A 27,951-nucleotide genomic window follows, 5' to 3' on the forward strand; every position below is an offset into this window, starting at 1 on the left:
ATGTCGGTTATCTACTCCGTGGGTCAGATGTGTAAATTGCCACTTTTATCAGAGCTGGAAGGGATAAGACAACCTGGAGATGTCATGATAGGAGTTTTACTCCCTGTTAACACTGACAAGATCTACGAGAAACTGACATTTACTACCCGACCATCGAAGACGACCTGCAGACTGTGAGTACCGAAGGTCCTATATAACGATACATTGATATCGAACAAGATTTAGACTGAAAATGACTGTTGACTTGGCTAATTTTCGATGAATTTGCTAAATTATTCCTAAAAATTCTGAGAAATTCATCATTTCTCAAACTTATCTATCCTTTTTTTTATCTATTTTGAAAGATTCAGCCTCGAATATTACCACCGGCTCCAGTCATTCCTGTATACAATGGAGGAAATCAACAGAAATCGCAATATTTTGTCAAACATAACAATAGGATTCCAGATGTATGACACATGTAACATACCTCACTACGATTTACAAGGAGCTTTACAGTTCCTGACGGACTCTAGGACCTCTATCGCTGGCAACCAGTGTAATTCTAGGCCGCTGTTCACTGCTGCTATTGGGACTACAGTCTCATCAAATTCAATCATTATGGCTCATATTTTGGGGACTTTCATGTATCCACAGGTAAGAAGGAGCTTCAGAAGATAGGAAAAGATACAGCTTGACATTGTTTATAACACCCATGAGTTCCACTAGGGTCCAGATTCTCCTTTCCAGCACCAGCCTAACCACTGATATGTTCTTTATGGTCCTGTTTGCAAAGGGTAGCTTTCCTATTTGCTACCAAAAGTAGCACAGTTAGAAACCCTCCTTTGCAGAAGGAATATTGCAGCTTAGATCCAGCATGATTCAATGCCTGACGACCCATGGCATCACTGCAAGTCTGTAAGAAGGTGCTGATCCCTGGAACTTGCTAATTTTAATTAACTTACAAATGTCAAGATATGGAAAGGGCAGAAGACTTTGGGAGGGACATTACTGTCACCGATTAATTTTTGATGCTCCCCGCATAACCTCTTTAATGCTTTTTTAGATGTTTCAGATAATGTTGGACTGTTTTTAAACTATAATATGGCTTTAGCGTAGAACAAACCATTGTTGCCTGTGAATCCCTCTAAACTGTAGTGGTACAGTCTTCTAGACCTTTCTAGAAAGGAGGTGGGGTTTATTATATAAACCTTTACCATCACAAGCCAAGCTTAAGAGAGTCTGCAACCAGATAGGTTGTATTTTGGCTTTGGCAAGAGACAACAACATTCTATTCCATAGCAATAGGCCCAGGAAGTTCATAGAGATAGTCGAGGATAGGAACATCAAGAAGGTTATATACATCTGTACAGCGTCACCATGCACACCCCGTACAGACGTACTTTACCTCATGCTGCTGCCCTACACCTTCTCCCTATATCCTACCTAAAGCTATTGTGTTTGGCAAAGGCTAAATTGGCCGAAAGGTTACGCAACTGTTGAACTTTTTGCCATGTTTCATTAAAAATCACAATTGTGACCTTCTTAAAGTAGTATTTGGGCTTATTTTCTTGATTTATTATTTATTTTTATTATTTCGGTTGGTATCCTAGTCTTACAGCACCCATACTTCTGATGTGAGGCCGCACACTTGTTTTATTGAGGATAGGAACATTGTAAGGGACAAAATGTCATGGGAGAGGATTGCGTCACCATATTACTAATATGTTGACCAAGAAGCATGGGAAAGCTGGCTATTTATATGCTATCAAGGACATACATTACAACACACTATGAAAACTCCAGGAGACCAGTCACTTTAACTCCAGTGGCCCTGGACCATGGTGGTTTTGGCTTTCTGACCAGCCACTGGGATGACCAGAGAGTTGTAACTATTACTATGACCTGCCTTTCATCCAGTGAATATCCAGTGAAACCCATCATTTAGCCCAAAATAATCATTCCTGCTTCCTCCAAAATAAAGGGACTGAATCAGGTGAGATTTGTCCCTAAATTATCGGGGCCCCCCAGAGTGCAAGTATTTTAACAGCCTGTCAGAGGAACAACATAGTAGTGGAATGCAGACCCCTTAGTGTGATGTGTGCCTGCTCCCAGCCCCACTTTCCCACTTCTCAGGTGCTATAAGGAGGGGACAAACCAAGACAAAGGGTGTGGGTACAGACAGCACAGTGTTATACCAAGAGCCAACTTTAGCATCTGGGAGCCCCAAAACATATTTTGCTTTGGGTTCCCAAAATGGCAAATCTGTCCTGTCATGGCTGCTGGTGGTAAAATAGATCCTAGAAATGAATGTTTTTCAAATTCAAATTGCTGAATCATTTTTTTTATTATTGTGCATTTTTTTCAGATCAGTCCATTTTCCAGTGTTCCCATCTTAAGTAACAGAAAAATGTTTCCATCCTTCTTCAGGACTGCCACCAGTGACATGGTTCAGTCTAAAGGACTGGTCCAACTGATTCTGAGCTTTGGCTGGACCTGGATTGGTCTTGTGGCTCTTGACAATGATTACGGCCTTGAGGGAATTCAGCCAATAAAAGAAGAGATAGTCAAGGCTGGAGCATGTGTGGCCTTCATCGAATATATTCGACTTGGTCAACCAGATCGCAATGCCCCACGCATAGTGAAGGCCATAAAAGAGTCCACAGCTTCGGTTGTGGTTGTTTTTTCTATTGAAGCTGATTTTGTCCCCATTTTGAATGAGATGGTCAAGGAGAAGGTCACAGGGAAAATCTTTATTGCAAATGCTGGTTGGGCCAGGTCAGTGTTATTGTCGCAAAGCCAATATTTTCCTGTATTATCTGGTACTCTTGGGTTTTCCGGTGAAGATTATGTTGTCCCAGGATTAAGTGAGTTCCTAAACAAGATCCATCCATCTACATCTACAACAGCAACATGGACTAAGATGTATTGGGAGAAAGTGTTCTCCTGCCAATTTCTCCCAGAGAACCAAACTGTTTCTTTAGTAAACCCAATGAAAGTGTGTACAGGATCAGAACGTGTACAAGATATCAAGAACAATTCCAACTATATCTCTAGCTTGAAGTCTACCTATAAAATTTTTGCTGCTGTCCATCTATTGTACACAGCTTTGGAAGATCTGAAAAGCTGCAAAAATGGTGAAGGACCATTTTTCAATGGAACCTGTGGAAACATTTGGAATAATAAACCATGGCAGGTAATTAAAAAAATGGGGGGGGGGGGGTTGCATAAAGATAATGATGGAAGCTATTAAACTTGAGAAATGTGAGCCCAGAAAGAATGACCACAACATGGTGGTGGTAAAGGAGCATTTCCCATTGTTTGCAACTAATAAAAGAAAATCCTTGGCTTACGTAATTTGACTATCCCGTTGTATTCTGATTTTGTGCCGTATTTGCTATGTCTGCTGTGACCTGGTCCTCTGACCTTGCTTTTGTGTCTTGTTTTGTGTCCTCACTTTTTCATAGGACGGGAATGTTGACCAGTTACTGGCCACTGGTTAGGGTGGATCCAGTAGGTAGGAAGGTGACAGTCTGGGGGGTTCCGTTTAGCAGTCACCATGGGTTCAAATTCTGAAGAAATACTTCAGTCACAGCACAAAGAAAAGGGGTCGGCAAGGAAGCGCCACTATTACTGCCCTGAAGGCAACACCACTTTAATATTTACTCATATTTACTGTGTATGAGCCCTTACTAGTCCTCAGATAGCAAATTTTGTGGGAGATAAGGATTGTCAACTTGGAATTCAACTGCCCAGTTAGGGCAGCTGAACAAACATTGGGGCACATTTACTAAGAACAGCGCAGTCTTCACTATGTGTAATTTGCCTGTGTAGTGTGCAGGGGGCGCCAGATTCGGGATTTCTGCCGCACCTTCTTCTTGAATCTGACGCCCTCTACACTGCTCCGACAGAGTGTACTAACTTTATTTTTGGTGCACCTTTAACACGGGGCCTGCAACACAGTTCTGATGAACTTTGTATAATGCGACTGAGCACCGGAACGCCCATTTCAGTGCAGAAATTTGTGTCACATGAAGAGTAGTGCAGCGTGCGCCACAAAGTGTTGCATGCCACAATTGTGTTGCTTGTGCCAGAAATGTGTCTAAAACATTTCTTAAATACATGTGTAAGCGGTTTGCAGAGTATGTAAGAATGCACAAAGTCCACCTGAAAAGTGGCGGTCTACCGTCTCTCGTGAGAAATCATATGTAGAGCCAACTAAGGGTAAAGCAAGTTCGAATTTGGCTCCTTTTGTTCTTTTTAGATAAGTTGTTTTCACAGGAGTGAGGACAAGGCTCTGTCTTTTAATTGTATATAGATGTTAGGCTGAGCAAATTCAGAAGTGATATAAATTTTAATGTTGCCCACCACTGTCCTTAGGCAGCTTGGGTAAGTTAAAATTCAACTGCTGGATTCTTATGTTCTTTGCCGAAAAAATGTTTCTGGCAGCTGTAGAATGCTAAATTTTCACATAGTAGGCATGGCTTTACATCCCACATTAACCAACTTAGAAGCAATTTTGTTGGGACTCCAGCGTTAGTGGGAACCAGTCAGCAGACAGGGACGGCTCCAGAACTTCAGTAGGCCCTTGGGCGACAGAGCGTCTGTAGGCCCCTTTGCAGTGAACTAACATGGCGGCATTGAAAATTCAGAAAATAAAACATTCCTTATATTATCATAACAAACAGCCCCCTCAAGGTTATTTTATATATGCCCCCCTCACACCCTATGTATGCATTAGATGCAGCCCCCTCAACCCCATGGATTCCTTATGTACAGCCTAATGTGCCCCCCCCCCCAGCAGCAATGCCCAGGTATGCCCAGTGCTGGCACAGGCCCTGTCAGCAGATTTTGACAAAAAAAAAAACCTAATGAAAATCTGTGCATGTGCAGGTGTAGGAATTCATTGTGAGCAGTGGGTGACATCAACCAAAGGGAGGGGGGATGAGGGAGATGCAGGAGACATGGGCTGAGTCACACAGTGAGTTTGCCAAATATGATATACCCTTTATACCCTCACTGCTCCATCTAGGTAGGCCTACAAAATTCATATATTGTGGATAGTAAGCTTAGAAACATTGTTGGCAATTGTTAGCATAGTGCCATGGGAACCTGACATTACGTGTATTAGTGAAAATCTAGTCACAGATTCACTTTAAGAGAAATATTGTTGTAGTAACTACTAAAAGTGAGTAGGTCAGCATTTCAGGATCGAAATCTGCATTGTTGATGTGCAGTAGTAAGTAATTTGAAAATGGGCCCCACCACCCTTGGTCTTTTAACTTGGTATTTTTAACATTGTAACAAAGAAGTGGAGTTTATCGATTATGATTTATCGTTCGTAAGTCATCAAAAAACAGATTGACATTGGTAAGAGAGAGCACCACTGTGCCATGACTTCTAGGGGCGCCTGATTTACAAATCTCATTTTTTATTAAAGTTGTAATTTTGTGGAGGGGATCTCGAAATGTTCTATGAGTTCTTGACATGTACATATGCTACCACTATCAGTCCCATGACAAGTACCGATTGTACTGACTGCTTGTAGAGTAAATTTGTTTCAGTAAAGATTTCTTTCCTTCTTTAGCTCACCTACTATATACGGAGGTCCCAGCCCAACATTAAAGTGGACAATCAAAAATATATTGATGAGAACGGAGATCCACCTGGAGTTTACGCCATTATCAACTGGCAGCTGAAGACTGGTGGGACCATGACGCACGTTAAGATAGGCAACTATAATAAAACAGTCCCTCCTCATCGGACTCTGACCATGAACTCAAGTCTCATCATGTGGAATTTGGGGAGCAAACAGGTGGGAGGAAAAAAAAAGATAACAGTTATAATAAATAATAGAGAAATATAGTAACCAGGAAAGAAGGTGGATGAGAAGGAGAAAACCAACAGAAGAAAATGAGAGTGTATCCTTAAAGGGAACCTACCACCACGAATCTACCTATAAAGGTAGATCGGGTGGTAGGTGGATCAATAGAACTTTTATTATCTCTATATTCAAATTTTCTTATGTGGCTACTGGGGCGTGGAATAACCGCTTCTGAGGTTACACGGGGCAGCTACGCCACGCTCCGGTCGCCTCTTTTCTCCTCCTACCGAAAATCTTCGGCGCGCAGCTACAAGGAGCTGCGCACCCTCGTCCGGAGCACCTGCGCGGCCACTGCTCCGAAGCCGGAGCTGCACAGGCACGGGCCTGCTGTTCTGCGCATGCGCAGACAGCAGATACGTCGGAGGAAGGCGCGCAGCTACAAGTATTTTCAGTAGGAGGAGAAAAGAGGCTACCGGGGTGAGGAGTAGCCGCCCCGAGTAACCTCAGATGCGGCTACTTCACGCACCAGTAGCCGCATAAGAAAATGTGAATGTAGAGATAATAAAAGTTATCGAAACCGTGTGTGGACGTGAGGATTAGCCCTTAAAAGGGCTATCCTCACGTCCTATTGATCCACCTACCACCCGATCTACCTTTATAGGTAGATTTGTGGTGGTAGGTGGCCTTTAAGTGTCTCCTAAAGTAACCAGGGATGCACTGTTGACCAGGGTGTTCAAGTAGGTATGGGATATCTCTAATAATCCTATGCTACAGGCTCCTTTGTCCTAATTCTCCTATTAATCGGAGGAGTAGAGAAATAGAGGAGACAGATATGGAGACAACCCATTGTACAATGGTAATGCACCATTTTCTGCACAAGCTGAAGGGGGTTTGCCATTCTTTTACATAAGTTACCCATGTGCTTTTACTGCCTTAAAATTAATCACTGAATGTTTATCAAGGGATTCAGCAGTCCTGCTATTTACTTTAGTGCTGTTTGCAAACTCTTTGGGATCTTTGTGTACATGCCTGAGCATTGATAAAGAGGAGGGGTAGAAATAGGAGAGAAATAACCCCTTCCCTTCTCCCAGTGTCTGTCGGTGAGAGTGTGACTGTGGGAGAAAGAGTCACAGTGGGTGATGCCATTTGGACGAATTGAAGAATTGAGAAACAGGAAGTTATGTATTTATGCAGAGAGTAGCATGTAGTGAAGAGGGAGAGGCTGAGGGAAAAGCTCTCAAAGGAGGCAAATACACAAACATGCAGAGACATGTCTAACGGAAAACATTATTGTGGCCACCAGAAGTGGCCAACCTCTTTAAGGTTAGGTTTTTACTTTATTGGTATCTTAATTTATAAATTTTATTAAATTATAAGGCATCTTAAAATCATATATATATTTTTTTATATTTCCAGGTCCCATCCTCAAGTTGTAGTGACAGTTGTGCCGTGGGATTCAGGAAAGCCGCCCTACAAGGGAAACCTACTTGTTGCTATGCTTGTGTTCCATGTCTACAAGGAGAGATCTCAAATCAGACAGGTGACACTCCACAGCAGTCTGTGCATATATTAAGTACCAAAAAGAGAATGGAGACATATGCTCCCGCACACCAGGGTAAAGAGCTCAATGAGAGTGGGACGGACAGAAGGCTGGCCAAGACCCGGAACTCCCCAGCCCAATGTATCTACTATAATGTCCACTGATAAGCTGGCAGAGACTATGAAAAAACTATAAATAAAAGCTCCGCCAGGTCAGACCTAATCCAGACCTGGCCGAGCAGGGTCAGGATCTACTAAACGGCAGGAGCCTAGAACATTATGTACCAGCGGGGAGGGTGGAGGGGTTACAACTGGTGTCCTCAACTTAACCTCACCCATTTACTTAAAAAATATAGGAATTTAAATCCTCTAAAGGTATTTTTTGAGAATTTTTATTGAACTTTTGTAAGAATAATCCTCAAGTACATTAGTGTTGGGCTCAGGTGGTCAAAGATAGGTAGCAGGATATAAATTGAAGAGATATCATTACTTTTGTCAGGTAGAGACCTGTGCATGCTGCTGCAAAATCTGAAAGAGCTGCTTGAGATCCCACAGATCTCAATAATATCAAATAAAAGGTTAATTTTAACTTTGGAGGACTGATGGGCACTTTTCTTCCAGAAAAACGTGAAAGAAAATCATCTAATAAATACCCTGACAGGGTTTCAGATCAGGAAAGTCCATATTTTTGCGATAATGGTATCTAGCACCCCCATTTCACAATTTTGCTGTAAATTCTCTTTATCCCTAAATCTATGCAAGACTTTATTAGTTTATAAAGAATCATGGCAACCAACTAAATAATTTTCTATCTATAGATTCGTTGACCTGCTTCAGATGTCCATGGGATCAATGGCCAAATTCTGAAAAGTCCAAATGTCTTCAAAAGCCAATTGAGTTCTTGTCTTATGAAGATTCATTAGGAGGCTCCTTAGCCGCAGCCAGCATAATGTCCTCAATTGTACCCGCCCTGATCTTGGGACTTTTTGTCCACCATAACAACACACCTATTGTGAAGGCCAGCAGTTATTCGCTAAGTTGTCTTCTGCTAAAGTCCTTAAGCTTCTGCTTTTTCTGCTCACTAGGATTCATTGGTTATCCGAACCATGAGAGATGTCTCCTACGGCAGGTGTCCTTTGGTCTGATCTTCACTCTCTGTGTTGCGTGTATATTGGCTAAGACCATCATGGTGGTTTTTGCTTTCATGGCCACTCGACCAGGAAGTAGTCTAAAAAAATGGACGACTCTAAGAGTCTCCTACACAATTATTTTGATCTGTTTCCTTCTACAAGTAACACTATGCATCACCTGGATGTCAGTGGCTCCTCCATTACCACAGTACAACCTGGAAGTGAAACCAGATCTCATCATTGTTGATTGTAACAATGAGACAACCATTGCCTTTTGGGCCATGCTTGGTTATCTTTTTCTTCTGGCCACTATTAGCTTCATAGTGGCCTTTTTGGCTCGAAAACTCCCAGACAGTTTCAATGAAGCCCAGTTTATTACATTTAGTATGTTGGCCTTTCTTAGTGTCTGGATATCTTATATTCCGGCCTCTCTCAGTGCTCAGGGCAAATATACAGTGGCCATGGAGGTATTTGCTATCCTGGCATCTAGTTGGGCAGTGTTGGTCTGTATGTTTTTTCCTAAATGTTATATTTTACTGTTCAGACCGGAGATGAACTCGAAAGAAAATCTCATGATGAGAAATAAGAATGAAAGGGCAAGTAGATATTAGACAGAATAAACCTCAACAAATATGGCCTAAAGAAAATAAGTCTTTATGTACAGGGATCTTCAGAATGCCTTCATACCTATATAAGCTCCTAATACCATAGTAGAGTGTTTCGTTGTCTAAAAAATGACCCTCTTCAAGATTTTCCAAACCTGACATGTTGCTTGCTTCTTAAAGGTTCTGAGACTTCAAACCGTGTGTCATTCACAGAAAATATTTACATTCAAATTGCATTGCTGCAAATAGAGGTCTTTTGACCAAAAATAAAGAATATAAAATTTAACTTTTATTTCTATTTGTCTAATAGCGATTCAAAACTCAATCTGTAATTGTTGTTTGAAATCAATATACTGAATCAAGGCTATTATTAAAATCTTTACGTGATAGCGGAAGGTGAGTATTATTATATATCAGAAACGGGACCTTTGGAATGTAAACCCGTATAGTATGTGTGTGCAGGTTTCCTGCTATGCAGCTGACTGCTATTTGTATATCATAGCTCTCCTGACAGTCCTGGCTCTCCTGACAGTCTCCAAGATTAAAGGAGGATAACTGCCGTTGATCCTCTCTTCACTTGTGTTCACACATGCTCTCAAGGAGGGGGTATTTGTAGGAAACTTCAGGCATGCACATGCTCTCAAGGGAAGGGTATTTGTAGGAGATGACAGGCATACATATTGACATACACACACACATATATCTATCCTGGTATCCAAATGGTCTGTATACTCAAAGTTTAAAGGTAGTTGCTAGATTGAACTAGAAGATTTCTCACTGCAGTCTGACAAATCTAAGTTCTGTGGCTAACCTCCGCTTTCTATCACAAAAATTAAAAGGTTTTTCGTTCGGTCAGCCCCCCCGACATGTTTCGCCACGACCTGGCGTCCTCAGGGGGTGTCAGTTCAGCCCTGACACCCCCTGAGGACGCCAGGTCGTGGCGAAACATGTCGGGGGGGCTGACCGAACGAAAAACCTTTTAATTTTTGTGATAGAAAGCGGAGGTTAGCCACAGAACTTAGATTTGTCAGACTGCAGTGAGAAATCTTCTAGTTCAATCTAGCAACTACCTTTAAACTTTGAGTATACAGACCATTTGGATACCAGGATAGATATATGTGTGTGTGTATGTCAATATGTATGCCTGTCATCTCCTACAAATACCCTTCCCTTGAGAGCATGTGCATGCCTGAAGTTTCCTACAAATACCCCCTCCTTGAGAGCATGTGTGAACACAAGTGAAGAGAGGATCAACGGCAGTTATCCTCCTTTAATCTTGGAGACTGTCAGGAGAGCCAGGACTGTCAGGAGAGCTATGATATACAAATAGCAGTCAGCTGCATAGCAGGAAACCTGCACACACATACTATACGGGTTTACATTCCAAAGGTCCCGTTTCTGATATATAATAATACTCACCTTCCGCTATCACGTAAAGATTTTAATAATAGCCTTGATTCAGTATATTGATTTCAAACAACAATTACAGATTGAGTTTTGAATCGCTATTAGACAAATAGAAATAAAAGTTAAATTTTATATTCTTTATTTTTGGTCAAAAGACCTCTATTTGCAGCAATGCAATTTGAATGTAAATATTGATTCCCAATAGGTCTAGACCAGCACTCTACACTCTGGATCTTTCCTAGCCAAATGTGTAATATTTTTCTCTCATTCACAGAAAGATCCATAATGATTAAGGAAGACCCAATGGTCCATAATTGCTAGGTATCATTGACTGGTTAATCAAAACACTCCTTTGCCTGTTTTTTGTGCTATGATGGAGAGCCATAATTTTTGCCAATTGGAAGTGATCTTTGGCCCAGACCATCACAGCCTTCTGCAAAATTATTCCTTCCCTCAACTCAATAAGACTGTGTTATGACCATACAAAGGTTCTCATTATAAACCATGAACAACCAACTCCTGGAGAAGACAAATTTGTTCCCAAACCCATGGTGGTGCCAAAACCAAAATATGGCATTTTAAAATGTGGGTGGAGAACATGATCTTCCGGTCTATTTTTTTAACTGGAAATTAATAATCTATAACACAAAATATCTTGGAACGCCCATGAGAAACAAAAACATAGAGCTGGATTTAGAAGTTACGACGGATGCTGTAACAGACTATATAAATATGAAGTCAACAGTGGGGAACTGAAATTATTTTGATATTGAACTTGACCTAAATTGTAAGTAAAATTTTTTAAAAGTAAATTTCAATAAAATTTTAAATAATTCTGTTTAATTTATTGGGAGGAGTAAATGGTCATTGAATGGTATTTATGAGAATGTCACGCAAAAAGAAAATACACCAAACTCTGACATCAAAAGTAATTAACAGCTGCAAGAATAAGATAAGATACTTTAGTGATCCCCTGGGGGAAAATTCTTTTGTACATCTTGTCTCCCGGCAATTTTTACACACAGTTAGGTAAATATCACAATTACGTACACATACTCTTCGAGAGGGACATTTCTTAGTTGAGTACAGAAATATTTACAGAATATTACAATATAGCACAATACAGGTTAACATAACTACAACATTACCACAAGCAATTGCGGTACAAACAAAAATACTAGTGACCATAACAAATGGATACAGGCTACATATAGAGGGGTTAGTACAGTAGGGATGCTGCTGCAGCGTTAATGGTGTTGTGTTGAAAACCATGTGGCTTGAGGTGGAGCGAACACTGCCCATGGCTCAACTTTCGCCAGGTTTCCGGCTCTTAAACTGTTTGGTTACCGGTTACCTTTTGGGCCATTGGGGCAATGTTTTTCCTGACTTGTGGTTGGGTACTGGTTGTGGAATCACTTACAGTTCAGGTGCTCCAATGACGCAGTGACTGATGTTCTTGGCAGCCATGTTCCGATATGGCATTCTGTTGCCTCCGACATGGAGCTCCCACTACAGGTTATTGCTTGGTGCCCAAATAGGAGTTCTGGGGTGCAAGTCTAGCATTAGCTGCTGCCGGTTGCAAAAAAATGGGGGCGAGGGTCAAGGTCCCTGATGCCGCTGGACATGTCTGCAGGAAGATTTTATTGGGGGTTGATGGAGGCCAGACGCAACCCTCTAATAATGTGATGCAGAAAATACGCTAAATTCTCAAAATATTACCAACAAGTTTATATGATAACAATCACCTTTTCTACAAAGAATACTTTCGGATTTGGGAACATTTCCAGAAGATGTAGGTAATGGTGGGGAGTTTTTGCTACTTGCCTAAAAAAATATGTTTAACTATGGCTGAATATTGGTCTGCAATATGGAACTTTACTGAAAAGTGCTAAACTTTGGTCATGTTTCCAGCTTATTTATATAAGGCAGGAATGACCTTCTAGCATCTGATGATCTGCTGTAGAAAACATCCCAAAATTTGCCAATGTTTCTAGCATATGTATATAACGGCCTTTATTGCCACGGAGGATCCTGCCACTGAGTAATGGTGCAGCAATGTCTTCTGGAGCTTTGGTGACAGTTGAAAGCCCCTTCCTGATATCATGAATCAAAATGACAATACTGAGCGGCTTCCGGTCCCTTTCTCTAACTTCTTCTCCAAATTTATACATTTTTTTAATCTCGTCTCTTTGTTCTTTTCTCTTCACGTGTATCTCTTTCTAAGTTGTTCAGGCTTGAGCATCTCTCACCTCTCTGGGATAGAAATCTTAGACCTCATGCACATGATCATATATTGGGCTGTGAGTTAGCTGCATAAATTGCCACTATAGAGGTCTACGATGCATGGTCGGAGTTCGGTAAGCACCCTATGACCTAGTCACGTGCCCTTTCAGCTACTCCCCACTGTGGTCAACCCAGACGAAACAGCCCACACACTTTCCCCTATTTGTAGCCCATTTCTGCGTGTGGTTGTGGCCTTATAGAGTCTTCATGGATATCACATCGGAAGACTGTCTTGATTGGATAAGTTGAAGCAAATAAAAAAGCACAAGGCAGAGGACGGCGCCTTGGCTAATAATGTCTTGTAAGGGAAGACAAGTGCTTGCTCACCTGATGACCACTTGTGTCTCACCCCGTGCAGGGCATCGGATGGCCTTGATGGCTGGATGGCTCGACTTCATGAAAAATATAGGTATGTATGCAGCTTCCAGGCTCCAAAGAACCAGTCACCTGGTTGGGCTGGTAGTAGAGATGGGCGAATCGATTCTAATGATTCTAACTTCGGTTAGAATTTCAGGAAAAATTAGATTTGTCACGAAGCCGAAGTTTATGCTGATTCGCGGGAACGAAGTTGGTTTTTTTCCCCCTCATGTTTCTGCCAAATGGGCGCGAGAACAACATGTTACATGGGGCAGAGAACTCTGGGAAGGAGAAAGGAACACCCCCAATGACATCTGCAGACCTGTAAGCCAATCAGCAATCGGCAGGCTTATGTGAAAAACCAGCCATTTTCTATCTCAGCACTTCACACTTCATGTTGTAGCGTCCAGCTGCTGATATTGTACTGTGCGATTCTTGCTGCAATCCCTCGCTGTTCTCTAAGGGGATCTATATACCCCAAATAGCAGTTCTATTTAGTGACAAAATCGAATAGGAAGAAATCTGTTTGACATTCATGCATCTGCAGTAGTGAGCTGTCAGTTGTTGGTTATCTGTATAACGCACATTGCAATACCTTTTGGGGGTCTAGTTTACAGCCAGATTTACGTGTTAAATCCACATAGTTTATACAGTGATTTTCGCTGAAATTAAACTGTCAGTTGTCGGGTATCTGTATAACGCACATTGCAATACCTTTTGGGGGCTCTAGTTTACAGCCAGATTTACGTATCAAATCCACGTAGTTTATACAGTGATTTTCGCTGAAATTACACTGTCAGTTGTGGGGTATCTGTATAACGGACATTGTAATAACTTTTGGGGGCTCTAGTTTACAGACAGATTTACGTGTTAAATCCACATAGTTTATACAGTGATTTTCGCTGAAATTACACTGTCAGTTGTGGGGTATCTGTATAACGCACATTGCCATACCTTATTGTGGCTCTAGTTTACAGCCAGATTTACGTGTCAAATCCATGTAGTCTATACAGTTATTTGCGCTGAAATTACACTGTCAGTTGTGGGGTATCTGTATAACGGACATTGCAATACCTTTTGGGGGCTCTTGTTTAAACCAGATTCACGTGTCAAATCCACGTAGTTTATAAACCACTATGTCAGACAGAAAGGTGGCAGGTGGAGCAGGCAGAGGAGGCAGCACAGTAAGGGGATGTCGCAGCAGGGGTGACTCTGTGAGGCCAGAACTGCCGTTGTCATCTAGTGGAAGTGTGTTGATCAACAACTCATAGGTTGTTGAATGGTTGACTAGGTCATCCAATTCCTCAAATATAACATCTGACAACCCCAGCTAAGAGTCCGTGGGTTCCTCTGATACAACAATTAGTTGGCATGGCCCAGGAGAAGGTCAGCGGCCCTCACCTGTCCTCAACCAGGCTCTGTCCTGTTCCTTTCCCGCAGCCAGAGAGCTACTAGGTGGTCTAGGCTCAGCGCCACTATTCAGCAAGGACGAAGTGTTTGAGGACAGTCAGCAGCTGCTTTTCAGTGAAGAGGTGGGGCAGACTTCCGCTGCTTCCTGCAGTAGGCAGGCTGTGCATACCGACATCGGTGAGGAGAGTAGCAGTGACCGGGAAACGCAAATTGACGATGATGTAGCCAATCGCACTTGGGAGCCGGGTGTAGCAGGGGATTCATCATCGTCGGGCGAAGAGAGTGTAAGCTTGCGGAGCAGGCAGCAAGTCGCTACTGTGGCTGTGAGGACGGGAGCCAAACGTCCACATGTGCAGGGCACAGCGGTGTCACACAGTTCTACACCTGGTTTGCCTGGGCGAACGAAGTCACACAGGGGAGGAACTGCTCCGCGTCATGCAAGAAGCAATCAATGTGTGGCTTTCTCCGCGACAACTAAAAATCGGAACCATGGTGACAGACAATGGGAGGAACATGGTGTCCGCGCAGTACCGAGGAGGGATGGTCCATTCTTACAAAGCCAAGCACACCCTCCTCGAGTTGCAGCGCCTGGACGGCCTACCCCAACATAGTCTGATATGTGATGTTTTCACCCGTTGGAATTCCAGCCTCCATATGTTAGACCGCCTGTATGAACAGAGAAAAGCCATTAATTATTTTTTGATGATGCAAGCGAACCGTAGTACTCCCCTGTGTAACTGTGATGTCAGCCACTGGCAGCTCATGCGTGACACCTGCCGTTTGCTCAGGCCTTTTGAAGAGGCCACGTTATTTGTCAGTCGCCAGGACTTCGGGATGAATAACGTCATTCCACTGCTTCATGTCCTGGAACTCATGCTGCAAAATATGTCTGGTCAGGGCACTGGAGAAGTGGAGACTACATCTCATGGCCACATGAGTCCGGTGGGGGCTGAACTGGAGGAGGAGGAGGACATTGGAGCACAAGCAGAGTCTGGTGCCATTTGTGGTTTTTCTACTCAGGTGACAGGAGAGGAGGAGCAGGAGCATCCGGAGGAGGTAGAAGACGAGGCAGATGACCCAGAAGCACCGTGGCAGTATACTGTGAATATGGAGGCCTGGAGTCCCTCAGAGTCACTTGCGCAGATGGCCCTCAGCATGCTGCTTTGCCTAACTAGTGACAGCCGAATAGTTAACATCTGGCATAGGGATGACCCTTGGCTCTCCACCCTCTTGGACCCTCGCTACCGGTCCAAAATGGGTGACTTTTTTCCTGCTGCTGAGAGAAAGGAACAACTGGCATACTATAGAGAAATACTGAGCACACAGTTGGCCGCTGCCTATGTGCGCCATTGTCCTTCCTCTGTCAGGTCTGACCGGGGGATTCCTGGCAGTCATTGCTCACGTACTACTACCACGGCTGCTGTGGAGAGCTGGGGGGGTAGGAGCAGTAGCAGTTCCATCAACAGTCGCTTAAGCCTGGATTCCTTAATGAGCAATTTCCTTCACCCGCCTAGTGAGGAGGGTAGCCGCCACCAGCAGCAGCAGGACATGAAGCAGACCCTGCACCAGCAGGTGGTGGCCTACTTAGACAGCACTTACCACCTGAGGTAGAGGATCCCATGGACCACTGGGCAGCCAAACTTGATGCGTGGCCAAAACTTGCGGAGTTTGCAGTAGAGAAGCTGTCCTGCCCGGCCAGTAGTGTGGCATCAGAGCGGGTGTGCAGTGCGGCGGGGGCCATCGATACCCCCAGGAGAACCCACTTGTCCACCTGTAATGTGGAGAGACTGACCTTTGTCAAGATGAACCAGGCTTGGTCGGCCAGGATTTCAACTCACCAATGCCTAATGCATCAGATTAGATCAGCCATGACGCCTCCTCCAAACGTTGAGAAATGAGTTGGGGCTCTAACTACCTGCCTCAGCTACTATTCTGATGCTGCCACCCACCTGATGCCACAAATCTGCTGCTTGTTGCACTATCTGCCTCCTACCATCTTTACCAGGGACTGGAATTGTCCGCCACCTCCACACTATATCATGGTGCCACTCTGCAGGCTCCTGCTGCTTCTGATGCCACCTTCACACTATATCATTGTGCCACTCTGCGGGCTCCTGCTGCTGCTGCTGCTTCTTATGCCGCCTTCACACTATATCATTGTCCCACTCTGCAGGCTCCTGCTGCTGCTGCTTCTGATGCCACATTCACACTATATGATTGTGCCACTCTGCGGGCTCCTGCTGCAGCTGCTTCTGATGCCACCTTCACACTATATGATTGTGCCACTCTGCGGGCTCCTGCTGCTGCTGCTTCTTATGCCGCCTTCACACTATATGATTGTGCCACTGCGGGCTCCTGCTGCTGCTTCTGATGCCACCTTCACACTATATGATTGTGCCACTCTGCGGGCTCCTCCTGCTGCTGCTGCTTCTAATGCCACCTTAACACTATATCATTGTGCCACTCTGCGGGCTCCTGCTGCTGCTGCTTCTGATTCCACCTTCACACTATATCATTGTGCCAGTCTGCAGGCTTCTGCTGCTTCTGATGCCACCTTCACACTATATCATTGTACCACTCTGTGCGCTCCTGCTGCTTCTGATGCCACCTTCACACTATATCATTGTGCCACTCTGCAGGCTCCTGCTGCTGTTGCTTCTGATGCCACCAACACACTATATCATTGTGCCACTCTGCTGCTCTTGCTGCTTCTGATGCCACCTTCATACTATATCATTGTGCCACTTTGCGGGCTCCTGCTGCTGCTGCGTCTGATGCCGCCTTCACACTATATCATTGTGCCACTCTGCGGGCTCCTGCTGCTGCTGCTTCTGATGCCACCTTCACACTATATGATTGTGCCACTCTGTGGGCTCCTGCTGCTGTTGCTTCTGATGCCGCCTTCAAACTATATCATTGTGCCACTCTGCGGACTCCTGCTGCTGCTTCTGATGCCACCTTCACACTATATGATTGTGCCACTCTGCGGGCTCCTGCTGCTGTTGCTTCTGATGCCACCAACACACTATATCATTGTGCCACTCTGCTGCTCTTGCTGCTTCTGATGCCACCTTCATACTATATCATTGTGCCACTTTGCGGGCTCCTGCTGCTGCTGCGTCTGATGCCGCCTTCACACTATATCATTGTGCCACTCTGCAGGCTCCTGCTGCTGCTGCTTCTGATGCCACCTTCACACTATATGATTGTGCCACTCTGTGGGCTCCTGCTGCTGTTGCTTCTGATGCCGCCTTCACACTATATCATTGTGCCACTCTGCGGGCTCCTGCTGCTGCTGCTTCTGATGCCACCTTCACACTATATGATTGTGCCACTCTGTGGGCTCCTGCTGCTGTTGCTTCTGATGCCGCCTTCACACTATATCATTGTGCCACTCTGCGGACTCCTGCTGCTGCTTCTGATGCCACCTTCACACTATATGATTGTGCCACTCTGCGGGCTCCTCCTGCTGCTGCTGCTTCTGATGCCACCAACACACTATATGACTGTGCCACTCTGCAGGCTCCTGCTGCTGCTGCTTCGGATGCCGCCTTCACACCATATCATTGTACCACTCTGCCGGCTCCTGCTGCTGCTGTTTCTGTTGCCACCAACACACTATATCATTGTGCCATTCTGCGGGCTCCTGCTGCTTCTGATGCCACCTTCACACTATATGATTGTGCCACTCTGCGGTCTCCTGCTGCTGCTGCTTCTGATGCCACCTTCACACTATATCATTGTGCCACTCTGCAGGCTCCTGCTGCTTCTGATGCCACCTTCACACTATATCATTGTACCACTCTGTGTGCTCCTGCTGCTTCTGATGCCACCTTCACACTATATCATTGTGCCACTCTGCAGGCTCCTGCTGCTTCTGATGCCACCTTTACTCTATATCATTGTGCCACTCTGTGGGCTCCTGCTGCTGCTGCTTCTGATGCCACCTCCACACTATATTATTGTGCCACTCTGTGGCTTTCCCTGTTACTGCCACCATGTTGCTGCCACCTGTGGGCTCCTGCTGCTGCTTCTGCTGCCACCAACTCCCCACTCTTATCATTGTGCCACTTTGTGGCCTACCATGTTTCCACCACCTCCATAATTTGTCATTGTGCCACTCTGCAGCCTACTCATGCTGCTGCCAACTGACCGCTGTCTCCCTGGAACACCCTGTGATTACCATAATGCCGTTTTCACCCTCCATCACTCTATAACGTTGCCACTATGTTTTGTTTTTGCCTTCATTTCATCTGCCAGAAGGATGAAAAGCTTCAGAATTGATAGCCAAAAGCAGGAGTGGATACAGAACACAGAGGACATGCAAGTATCCCATTTACTGGTCATCTCTGTTTTGGATAAACTGTATGTCTTTGGCTTTAGCAATACTGATGGATTTTGGACAGATTGAACGAGGACCCTGACGCGTGAAAAGAAGGGCAAAATGATCAGTGACGTCAATGCAAAATTACTGCCGACATCCTCTGCACTCTTTTGGGGGGCTTTCCACATGTATCCGCGTTTAATAGAACAGGTTCCGTCGTAATCTATGGAATCATCTGATGTCAGTGTAAAAAGAGTGCACTCTGTTATGTTATAGCGGGATCTTGGCCCTCTGCTCGGTCCTTTCGAGCTGGCACAGACGTTACCTTATCAGGCTGCGTTCCCGCTTCGCTTATTTGGGGAAGTTGGCCTATGTAAGTGCACATGGAAGTGAAGCGTGAAGCGATTCTAAGAGCCGCGGCTGTCATGTGCGTGTCATACTAAAACACAGCATTGTTTGAAGACCAAACCACGCTCCCTATGCATATTTAAGCATGGCACAACGTTCTACAACACCCTACAGGCTCTCTGTTTTTTAACGTGATTCGTTTTGATTCGGGTCGAATTGAATTTTTTTGAAAAATTCGGCGAATCGGGACGAAACAAATTTTAACAAATTCGCCCATCTCTAGCTGGTAGTCAAGGATAATGAATAACAAAAAAGGAGATCGGGGCCCTAAAAGGGCATTAATACTGAATCAGGTCAATGGGAGGATCAACACTAGAGATGAGCGAACATGCTCGTCCGAGCTTGATGCTCGGTCGAACATTAGCGTACTCGAAACTGCTCGTTGCTCGGACGAATACTTCGCCCGCTCGAGAAAATGGCAGCTCCCGCCGTTTTGCTTTTTGGCGGCCAGAAACAGAGCCAATCACAAGCCAGGAGACTCTGCACTCCACCCAGCATGACGTGGTACCCTTACACGTCGATAGCAGTGGTTGGCTGGCCAGATCAGGTGACCCTGGGATAGACTAGCCGCTGCCCGCGCTGCTCGGATCATTCTGTGTCTGGATGCCGCTAGGGAGAGAGCTGCTGCTGGTCAGGGAAAGCGTTAGGGTGTTCTATTAGCTTACTGTTAGGCAGGAGTGATTCTCCAAGAACCCAACAGCCCTTCTTAGGGCTACAATAACGTTATACTTTTTTTTTTTTATTTGCAGCTAGTACCATATTGTGAGGAATTTGCAGGGGGACTTGCTACCGTTGTGTTTAGCTCTTAGTGACACACATATCCACCTCAAACACCAAAGTGGGAAAATTTATTAGGGGTTTGATTTCAATTAGGCACAGTCTGCCATTTACTTTTTATTTTACGTTTATTTTTTTAATAACTCAGTGTCATCTCATCTGGCATAGTAGTGTGCTTTCATACTTGGCTAGAAAATAGCCATAGGAGAATCCAAACAGCTTACTTACGCCTACAGTAGCGTTATATATATTTGATTTCTGGTTGATCTGCTGGTGGCTGTACTTGCTGCAGTGCATCTACTAGCAAATTGTGAGCAATTTGTAGTGAGACTTGCGACCGCTGCGTTTTGCGCTTAGTGACGCACATATCCATTGCAAAGACCGAAGTGGGAAAATTTAGTAGGGGTTGGATTTCAATTAGGCACAGTCTGCCATTTTTCCTTTTTTATTTTACGTTTATTTTGTTTCATAACTGTGCGTCATCTCATCTGGCATAGTAGTGTGCTTTCATACTTGGCTAGAAAATAGCCATAGGAGAATCCAAACGGCTTACTTACGCCTACAGTAGCGTTATATATATTTGATTTCTGGTTGATCTGCTGGTGGCTGTACTTGCTGCAGTGCATCTACTAGCAAATTGTGAGCAATTTGTAGTGAGACTTGCGACCGGTGTGTTTTGCGCTTAGTGACGCACATATCCATTGCAAAGACCGAAGTGGGAAAATTTAGTAGGGGTTGGATTTCAATTAGGCACAGTCTGCCATTTTTCCTTTTTTATTTTACGTTTATTTTGTTTCATAACTCTGCGTCATCTCATCTGGCATAGTAGTGTGCTTTCATACTTGGCTAGAAAATAGCCATAGCAATAGGATAGCATCGTTTGGTTTTAAAAACTCAAAAACACAAAAAAAAACAAAAAACACAAAAAAAAGTTAAAAAAAAATTAAAGTTATAACTCTCATTTTAAAAATGTTTAACCCGAGGGCTAGGGGTAGAGGACGAGGGCGGGGACGTGGGCGTCCAACTACTGCAGGGGTCAGAGGCCGTGGTCCTGGCCGGGGTGAGACACCACCTGCTTATGAGGGAGCAGGGGAACGCCGCAGAGCTATACTCCCTAGGTTCATGTCTGAAGTTACTGGGACTCGTGGTAGAGCACTGTTGAGGCCAGAACAGTGCGAACAGGTGATGTCGTGGATTGCTGACAATGCTTCGAGCAATTTGTCCACCAGTCAGTCTTCCACGCAGTCCACCCATGTCACCGAAATCGCCACTCCTCCAGCTCCTGCACCTCAGCCTCCTCCCCCCCAGTCTGCCCCCTCCCAGGAAAATTTGGCATTTGAACCGGCATACTCTGAGGAACTGTTTTCTGGACCCTTCCCACAGTCACAAACCACTTGTCCGGTTGCTGCTGAGCAATTTTCCGATGCCCAGGTTTTCCACCAGTCACAGTCTGTGGGTGATGATGACCTTCTTGACGTAGTGGAAGTGTGTAAAGAGGTGTCCGACGATGAGGAGACACGGTTGTCAGACAGTGGGGAAGTTGTTGTCAGGGCAGGAAGTCCGAGGGGGGAGCAGACTGAGGGATCGGAGGATGATGAGGTGACAGACCCAAGCTGGGTTGAGAGGCCGGGTGAACACAGTGCTTCTGAGACGGAGGAGAGTCCTCGACCAGAACAGGTTGGAAGAGGCAGTGGTGGGGCCAGACGGAGAGGCAGGGCCAGAGCTGGTGCATCAGCGCCAAATGTGTCAACTAGTGAAGCTCCCGTGGCGAGGGCTCTTGCGGCGAGGGCTAGATCTTCAGAAGTCTGGAGGTTCTTTAAGGAAACACCGGATGACCGACGGACTGTGGTGTGCAACATTTGCCAAACCAGGCTCAGCAGGGGTTCCACCACTACTAGCTTAACTACCACCAGTATGCGCAGGCATATGAATGCTAAACACCCCACTCAGTGGCAACAAGCCCGTTCACCTCCGGCCGTGCACACCACTGCTCCTTCCCCTGTGTCAGCTGATAGTCAGCCCCCTGCCCAGGACCCTACCACAAAAACCCCATCGTCGCCTCCACGTTCCTTCACAGCATCCACCAGCGTTCAGCTCTCCATACCCCAGACGCTGGAGCGGAAACGCAAATATAGTGCAACCCACCCGCACGCCCAAGCCCTTAATGTGCACATCTCCAGATTGCTTAGCCTGGAGATGCTGCCCTATAGGCTAGTAGAGACCGAGGCCTTTCGCAACCTCATGGCGGCGGCCGCCCCTCGGTATTCGGTCCCCAGCCGCCACTACTTTTCCCGATGTGCCGTCCCAGCCCTGCACCAGCACGTGTCAGACAACATCATCCGTGCCCTGACCAACGCCGTTTCTGACAAGGTCCACCTGACCACGGACATGTGGACGAGTGCTGCCGGGCAGGGCCACTATATATCGCTGACGGCACATTGGGTTAACTTGGTGGAGGCTGGGAGCGAGTCTGACCCTGCGGCTGGTCATATACTGCCGACGCCGAGGATTGCGGGGCCTACCTCGGTCCAGGTGTTTCAGGCCTACTATGCCTCCTCCTCCTCCCACCCCTCCTCCACCTCCTCCTCCGAACTACCATCCGTGGGCACGGCGCCATCAGTCGGTAGCTCTAGGCACAGCAGCAGTGCCGTCGCTAAGCGACAGCAGGCGGTGCTCAAACTGCTGAGCCTAGGCGATAAAAGGCACACCGCCCAAGAGCTATTACAGGGCATCACGGCGCAGACTGATCTGTGGCTGGCACCGCTGAACCTGAAGCCAGGCATGGTTGTGTGTGACAACGGCCGTAACCTGGTGGCGGCTCTGCAACTCGGCAGACTGACACATGTGCCATGCCTGGCCCATGTGTTAAATCTGATAGTTCAGCGTTTCCTCAAGACATACCCCAATCTGTCTGATTTGCTCACGAAGGTGCGCCGCATCTGTGCGCATTTCAGGAAGTCCAGCACAGATGCTGCCACTCTCAGGGCAGCGCAGCGCCGCCTCCAACTGCCCGCTCACCGACTGTTGTGCGACGTGCCCACGAGGTGGAATTCAACACTGACCATGTTATCCAGAGTTTACCAGCAGCGCCGAGCGATTGTAGACTGCCAGATGTCAACTTCCACCAGAACTGGTAGTCAGGTCAGTCAGCTTCCTCAAGTCTACAATGAGGAGTGGACGTGGATGTCTGATATCTGTCAGGTGCTGAGTAACTTTGAGGAGTCAACACAGATGGTCAGTGGCGATGCCGCCATCATCAGCCTCACCATCCCGCTGCTTGGCCTGTTGAAAAACTCTCTGATCAGCATGAAGTCGGAAGCTTTGCGCTCGTCACAAGAGAAGGGGGAAGAAGATTCCCTTGTTGATAGCCAAAGCACCCTCAGGTCTGTTTCTCAGCGCATATCGGAGGAGGTGGAGGTGGAGGAGGATGAAGAGGAAGAGGAGGAGAATGTTGGCGAGACACAAGAGGGGACCATTGTTGAGTCCTTCACTGTTCAGCGTGTATGGGCAGAAGAAGAGGAGTTGGAGGAGTTGGAGGAGGAGGAAATGGACAGTCAGGCCAGTGAGGGGAGTGAATTCTTACGCGTTGGTACTCTGGCGCATATGGCAGATTTCATGCTAGGCTGCCTATCCCGTGACCCTCGCGTTCAAAGAATTTATTCCAGCACCGATTACTGGGTGTTCACTCTCGTGGACCCACGGTACAAGCAAAATCTTTCCACTCTCATCCCTGCAGAGGAAAGGAGTGTGAGAATGCATGAATACCAGCAGGCCCTGGTGCACAAGCTGAAACAGTATTTCCCTTCTGACAGCGCTAGCGGCAGAGTGCGTAGTTCAGCGGGACAAGTAGCGAGGGAGAGTAGGCGAGCAGGCAGCTTGTCCAGCACTGGCAAGGCTGGCTTTTGCCAGCTTTATGTCACCCCAGCAAGACACTGTCACCTGTCCCCAGTCTCGGCAGAGTAGGGCTGATCTTTACAGAAAGATGGTGAGGGAGTACGTAGCTGACCATACCATCGTCCTAAATGATCACACAGCTCCCTACAACTACTGGGTTTCAAAGCTGGACATGTGGCACGAACTGGCGCTGTACGCCTTGGAGGTTCTTGCCTGCCCTGCCGCTAGCGTCTTGTCCGAGCGGGTTTTCAGTGCAGCTGGTGGCATCATCACCGATAAGCGTACACGCCTGTCGACTGACAGCGCTGACAGGCTGACGCTTATTAAGATGAATAAAGCCTGGATTTCTCATAATTTCCAATCTCCACCAGGTGAAGGAAGCTCAACCTGAATAATTTATCCACTCCTCCTCCTCCTCATTTTCCTCCTTCTCCTCCTCTTTGTACAGTAAAGCAGAGGAAACTGGCTATTTTTTGACAGGGCCCACTGGCTCTAGCTATAGTACTTTATGCATTTAATTTTTCTGGAGGGCCACCTACCCGGTCCTCTGTTTTAAACAATTTTTGGGAGTGCCACATACAGGCACTCAATCTATTCAATTTTTCTGGAGGGCCACCTACCCGGTCCTCTGTTTTAAACAATTTTTGGGAGTGCCACATACAGGCACTCAATCTATTCAATTTTTCTGGAGGGCCACCTACCTGCTCCTCTGGTTTGAAAATTTTTTTGGACTGCCACATACAGGCACTCAATCTATTCCATTTTACTGGAGGGCCACCTACCTGCTCCTCTGGTTTGAAAAATTTTTGGGACTGCCACATACAGGCACTATCCAAATTAAATTGTCTCCATAGCAGCCTCCACACGTTGTCTCCATTGCTACCTCCAAAAGTCGTCCATATAGCTGCCTCCATACATCGTCCCTTTATCAAACGAGGTGTGTCAGGCAGAAATTTGGGTTGTTTTCATGGATTCCACATCAAAGTTGTTAACTTTGTCGCCACCCTGCTGTGTTATCCACAAAATATACTGGCAAACTTTTATCATTTACCAATAGTATTTCAGCGCTTCTTGCGCATCTGTTTACATTCCCCTCACCCGGCATATCCTAAACTTATAAGAACGCTACTACACTTGATCTTATACAAAAGGTTCTTAGAAGTGCTGTTTGGGGAGTAGCCTAGAGACAGGGGCTTGGATTGGCGAAAGCTCGCCTGGCAGCGGAGCGCCAGCTCCATGCGCATCAGCCGCTTCTTGCGCATCTGTTTACATTCCCCTCACCCGCCATATCCCAAACTTATAAGAACGCTACTACACTTAACTTGGTGCAGGCTGGGACCGAGTCTGACCCTGGGGCTGGTCATATACTGCCGACGCAGAGAATTGCGGGGCCTACCTCGGTCCAGGTCTCAAAGGCCTACTATACCTCCTCCCAACCCTCCTCCTCCTCCGAATTACCATCCGTGGGCATGGCGCCATCAGTCGGTAGCTCTAGGCACAGCAGCAGTGCCGTCGCTAAGCGACAGCAGGCGGTGCTCAAACTGCTGAGCCTAGGCGATAAAAGGCACACCGCCCAAGAGCTATTACAGGGCATTCCACATCAAACTTGTTAACTTTGTCGCCACCCTGCTGTGTAATCCACAAAATATACTTGCAAACTTTTATCATTTACCGATATTATTTCAGCGCTTCTTGCGCATCTGTTTACATTCCCCTCACCCGGCATATCCTAAACTTATAAGAACGCTACTACACTTGATCTTATACAAAAGGTTCTTAGAAGTGCTGTTTGGGGAGTAGCCTAGAGACAGGGGCTTGGATTGGCGAAAGCTCGCCTGGCAGCGGAGCGCCAGCTCCATGCCAAGATCCAACTAACATAGTTTTAACTGCAGCACCTTTAATCTACTACTAGTTCACTGCCTCCATACATGGTCCCCTTATCAAACGAGCTGTGTCAGGCAGAATTTTGGGTTGTTTTCATGGCTTCCATGTTAACTTTGTCGCCACCCTGCTGTGTAATCCACAAAATATACTGGCAAACTTTTATCATGTACCGATATTATTTGAGCGCTTCTTGCTCACCTCCTTTGGTTCCTCTCTGCCACCCATTGGTTTGAAGCCTGAGTCCATTTAGGGTATGTCGCCATGCCACTCTCTAGCCTGCTGCCGCTGCCTCTGCATGCCGTCCCCTATAGTGTCAGGGTCAATTATTGCATGTTTTAGATGCTATCTAGCTTCATTCTGTCACTCTGTCATGGCCATGCTGTTGCCCATAATTTTGGCATAATGTTGCGATTTTGCAGCCTCAGAGGCATCCATGCATGCTGCCCCTGCTGTTTCCTGTCCATTTCCGTGGTGTTTCCATCCTTTTCTGAGGTTCCCAGGTGTTTGGCCAAGCTTCCCTGTGCAGACCCTTGGTCCCCTTGAAAAATGCTCGAGTCTCCCATTGACTTCAATGGGGTTCGTTATTCGAGACGAGCACTCGAGCATCGGGAAAAGTTCGTCTCGAATAACGAGTACCCGAGCATTTTAGTGCTCGCTCATCTCTAATCAACACCAAAAGATTCTGATTCCGCTCCCAAAAAATGAGAAATGACTAGGTAAAACATTAAACAAATTTATACGTAGTAAAAAAACTATAAAATTATATAAAGTATATAAGGTTAACAAGTCCTTATAACAAGACCCTTTTTCTAACACTGAACAAATTAAGTAGCATTTGTATCACAACCAAGTAGTGTGGAAATGACACGTGCACCAATATCCTTGTTTCCTCTTTTTGATTGGATAAGATAATAGCAAATCCACCCTGACCATAGTCCCTTGGTTTTTCTTTAACAAGGCACCAGCCACAAATCCCAAAAGTTCAGCATTCACCAGAATTCAAAACTTTTTTTCTTCTTCAGCCCAATATTGGTTTGTGCCAAATTGATTTATTCATCTTTTCAAGAAAGTGATCATTCCTGAAGTTTAACATTCCTCTAAGGATGTTCAGTCCCTTTCCTGATGACTCCAATGACCGTGGATCCAACTATAGTATGTTTAGAACCTGCCAGAAATTTCTAACATTCTTGGGGAAATTGAATATTACAGGAGTCCAATGAAATCTATATGTATTATGCAGACAAGTTGGATCCTCCATAGGGTGGGGTGGTGCTGGAGGGTGTAGAGGTGGCTTTCAACCGAATGAGAATTCCAGCATTATTTACCTTTATGGTCCATATTGATACGTGATCTCCTTCCTAAGCCCTTCACTCACAAGACACATGAGGGGTGTCTCACAGTGACCAACCTCCTTGATGTCTACTTATCAAATGAAAGCATTATTATTAAAGGTAATGCTATCAAATGGTAGATCTGTGTATTTTTTATCTCAATATTTGTACTGGCAGGTCAAGGTCATAATGTGAGAATGGAAACAAATGATAATTACGATAGTAACAATGTTTTCCCGTCACTCAGGTTCAAGCCTCTTCCCATTGGATTTGTTGCAATTGCATTGCGATATCTCCACTTCAGAATAATTGAAGTAATTTTTCCCTCAGGATTAGGTTGAGGGCCCAATCCATTTACCTGAAATAACAACCTGTTAACTCTTATTGAAGACCAATTCTGTGTTGAGCACACTCATGCTTCAGGAGGTGCCAGAGATTTAAGGGTTAAGGCGAGATAATTAGCAGTGAAGGATCTTTATAAGCCTCAAGCAGGGATACTATGTGAGCTACAGTAAGAGAAGAAGAGACATGAGACACATCTTATCCTTTTTGTACCTCCCAAGGAAGATTTTATCGAAATCATCATCTCATACCAAGTCTCAGAGAAGCAGATGTCCATCTTTAATACATCTGAGAAGGCTTCATGTGGGACATAACTTCCAATTCTTTTTATTCATTGGCAAATTATTGTGTTCTGCAGAGATAACCCCTCAAGTAGGGGCCAAGTGATTCTTTTTTCCAACCTAAAAGTAAGCAATTTCTGATCTATCTTGGAATTTCAGTTGGGTTGACGTTGAAG

At 45.5% G+C, this 27,951-nt stretch overlaps 1 protein-coding gene across 1 annotated transcript; it reads left to right on the plus strand.

Annotated features, from left to right (window-relative positions):
• LOC140128597 (extracellular calcium-sensing receptor-like) lies at window positions 1-27,808 on the plus strand. The gene is made up of 9 exons (XM_072150296.1): window positions 1-173; window positions 345-636; window positions 2,348-3,175; window positions 5,567-5,794; window positions 7,220-7,343; window positions 8,161-9,072; window positions 13,126-13,176; window positions 27,330-27,466; window positions 27,716-27,808. Exons 1-9 carry the CDS (start codon window positions 1-3, stop codon window positions 27,806-27,808), a joined length of 2,838 nt encoding a protein of 945 aa, XP_072006397.1.
• The last annotated feature ends 143 nt before the right edge of the window (window positions 27,809-27,951 follow it).

This window comes from Engystomops pustulosus, chromosome 4 (assembly GCF_040894005.1).
Source record: "Engystomops pustulosus chromosome 4, aEngPut4.maternal, whole genome shotgun sequence".
In the NCBI taxonomy this organism is placed as follows: Eukaryota; Metazoa; Chordata; class Amphibia; order Anura; family Leptodactylidae; genus Engystomops; species Engystomops pustulosus.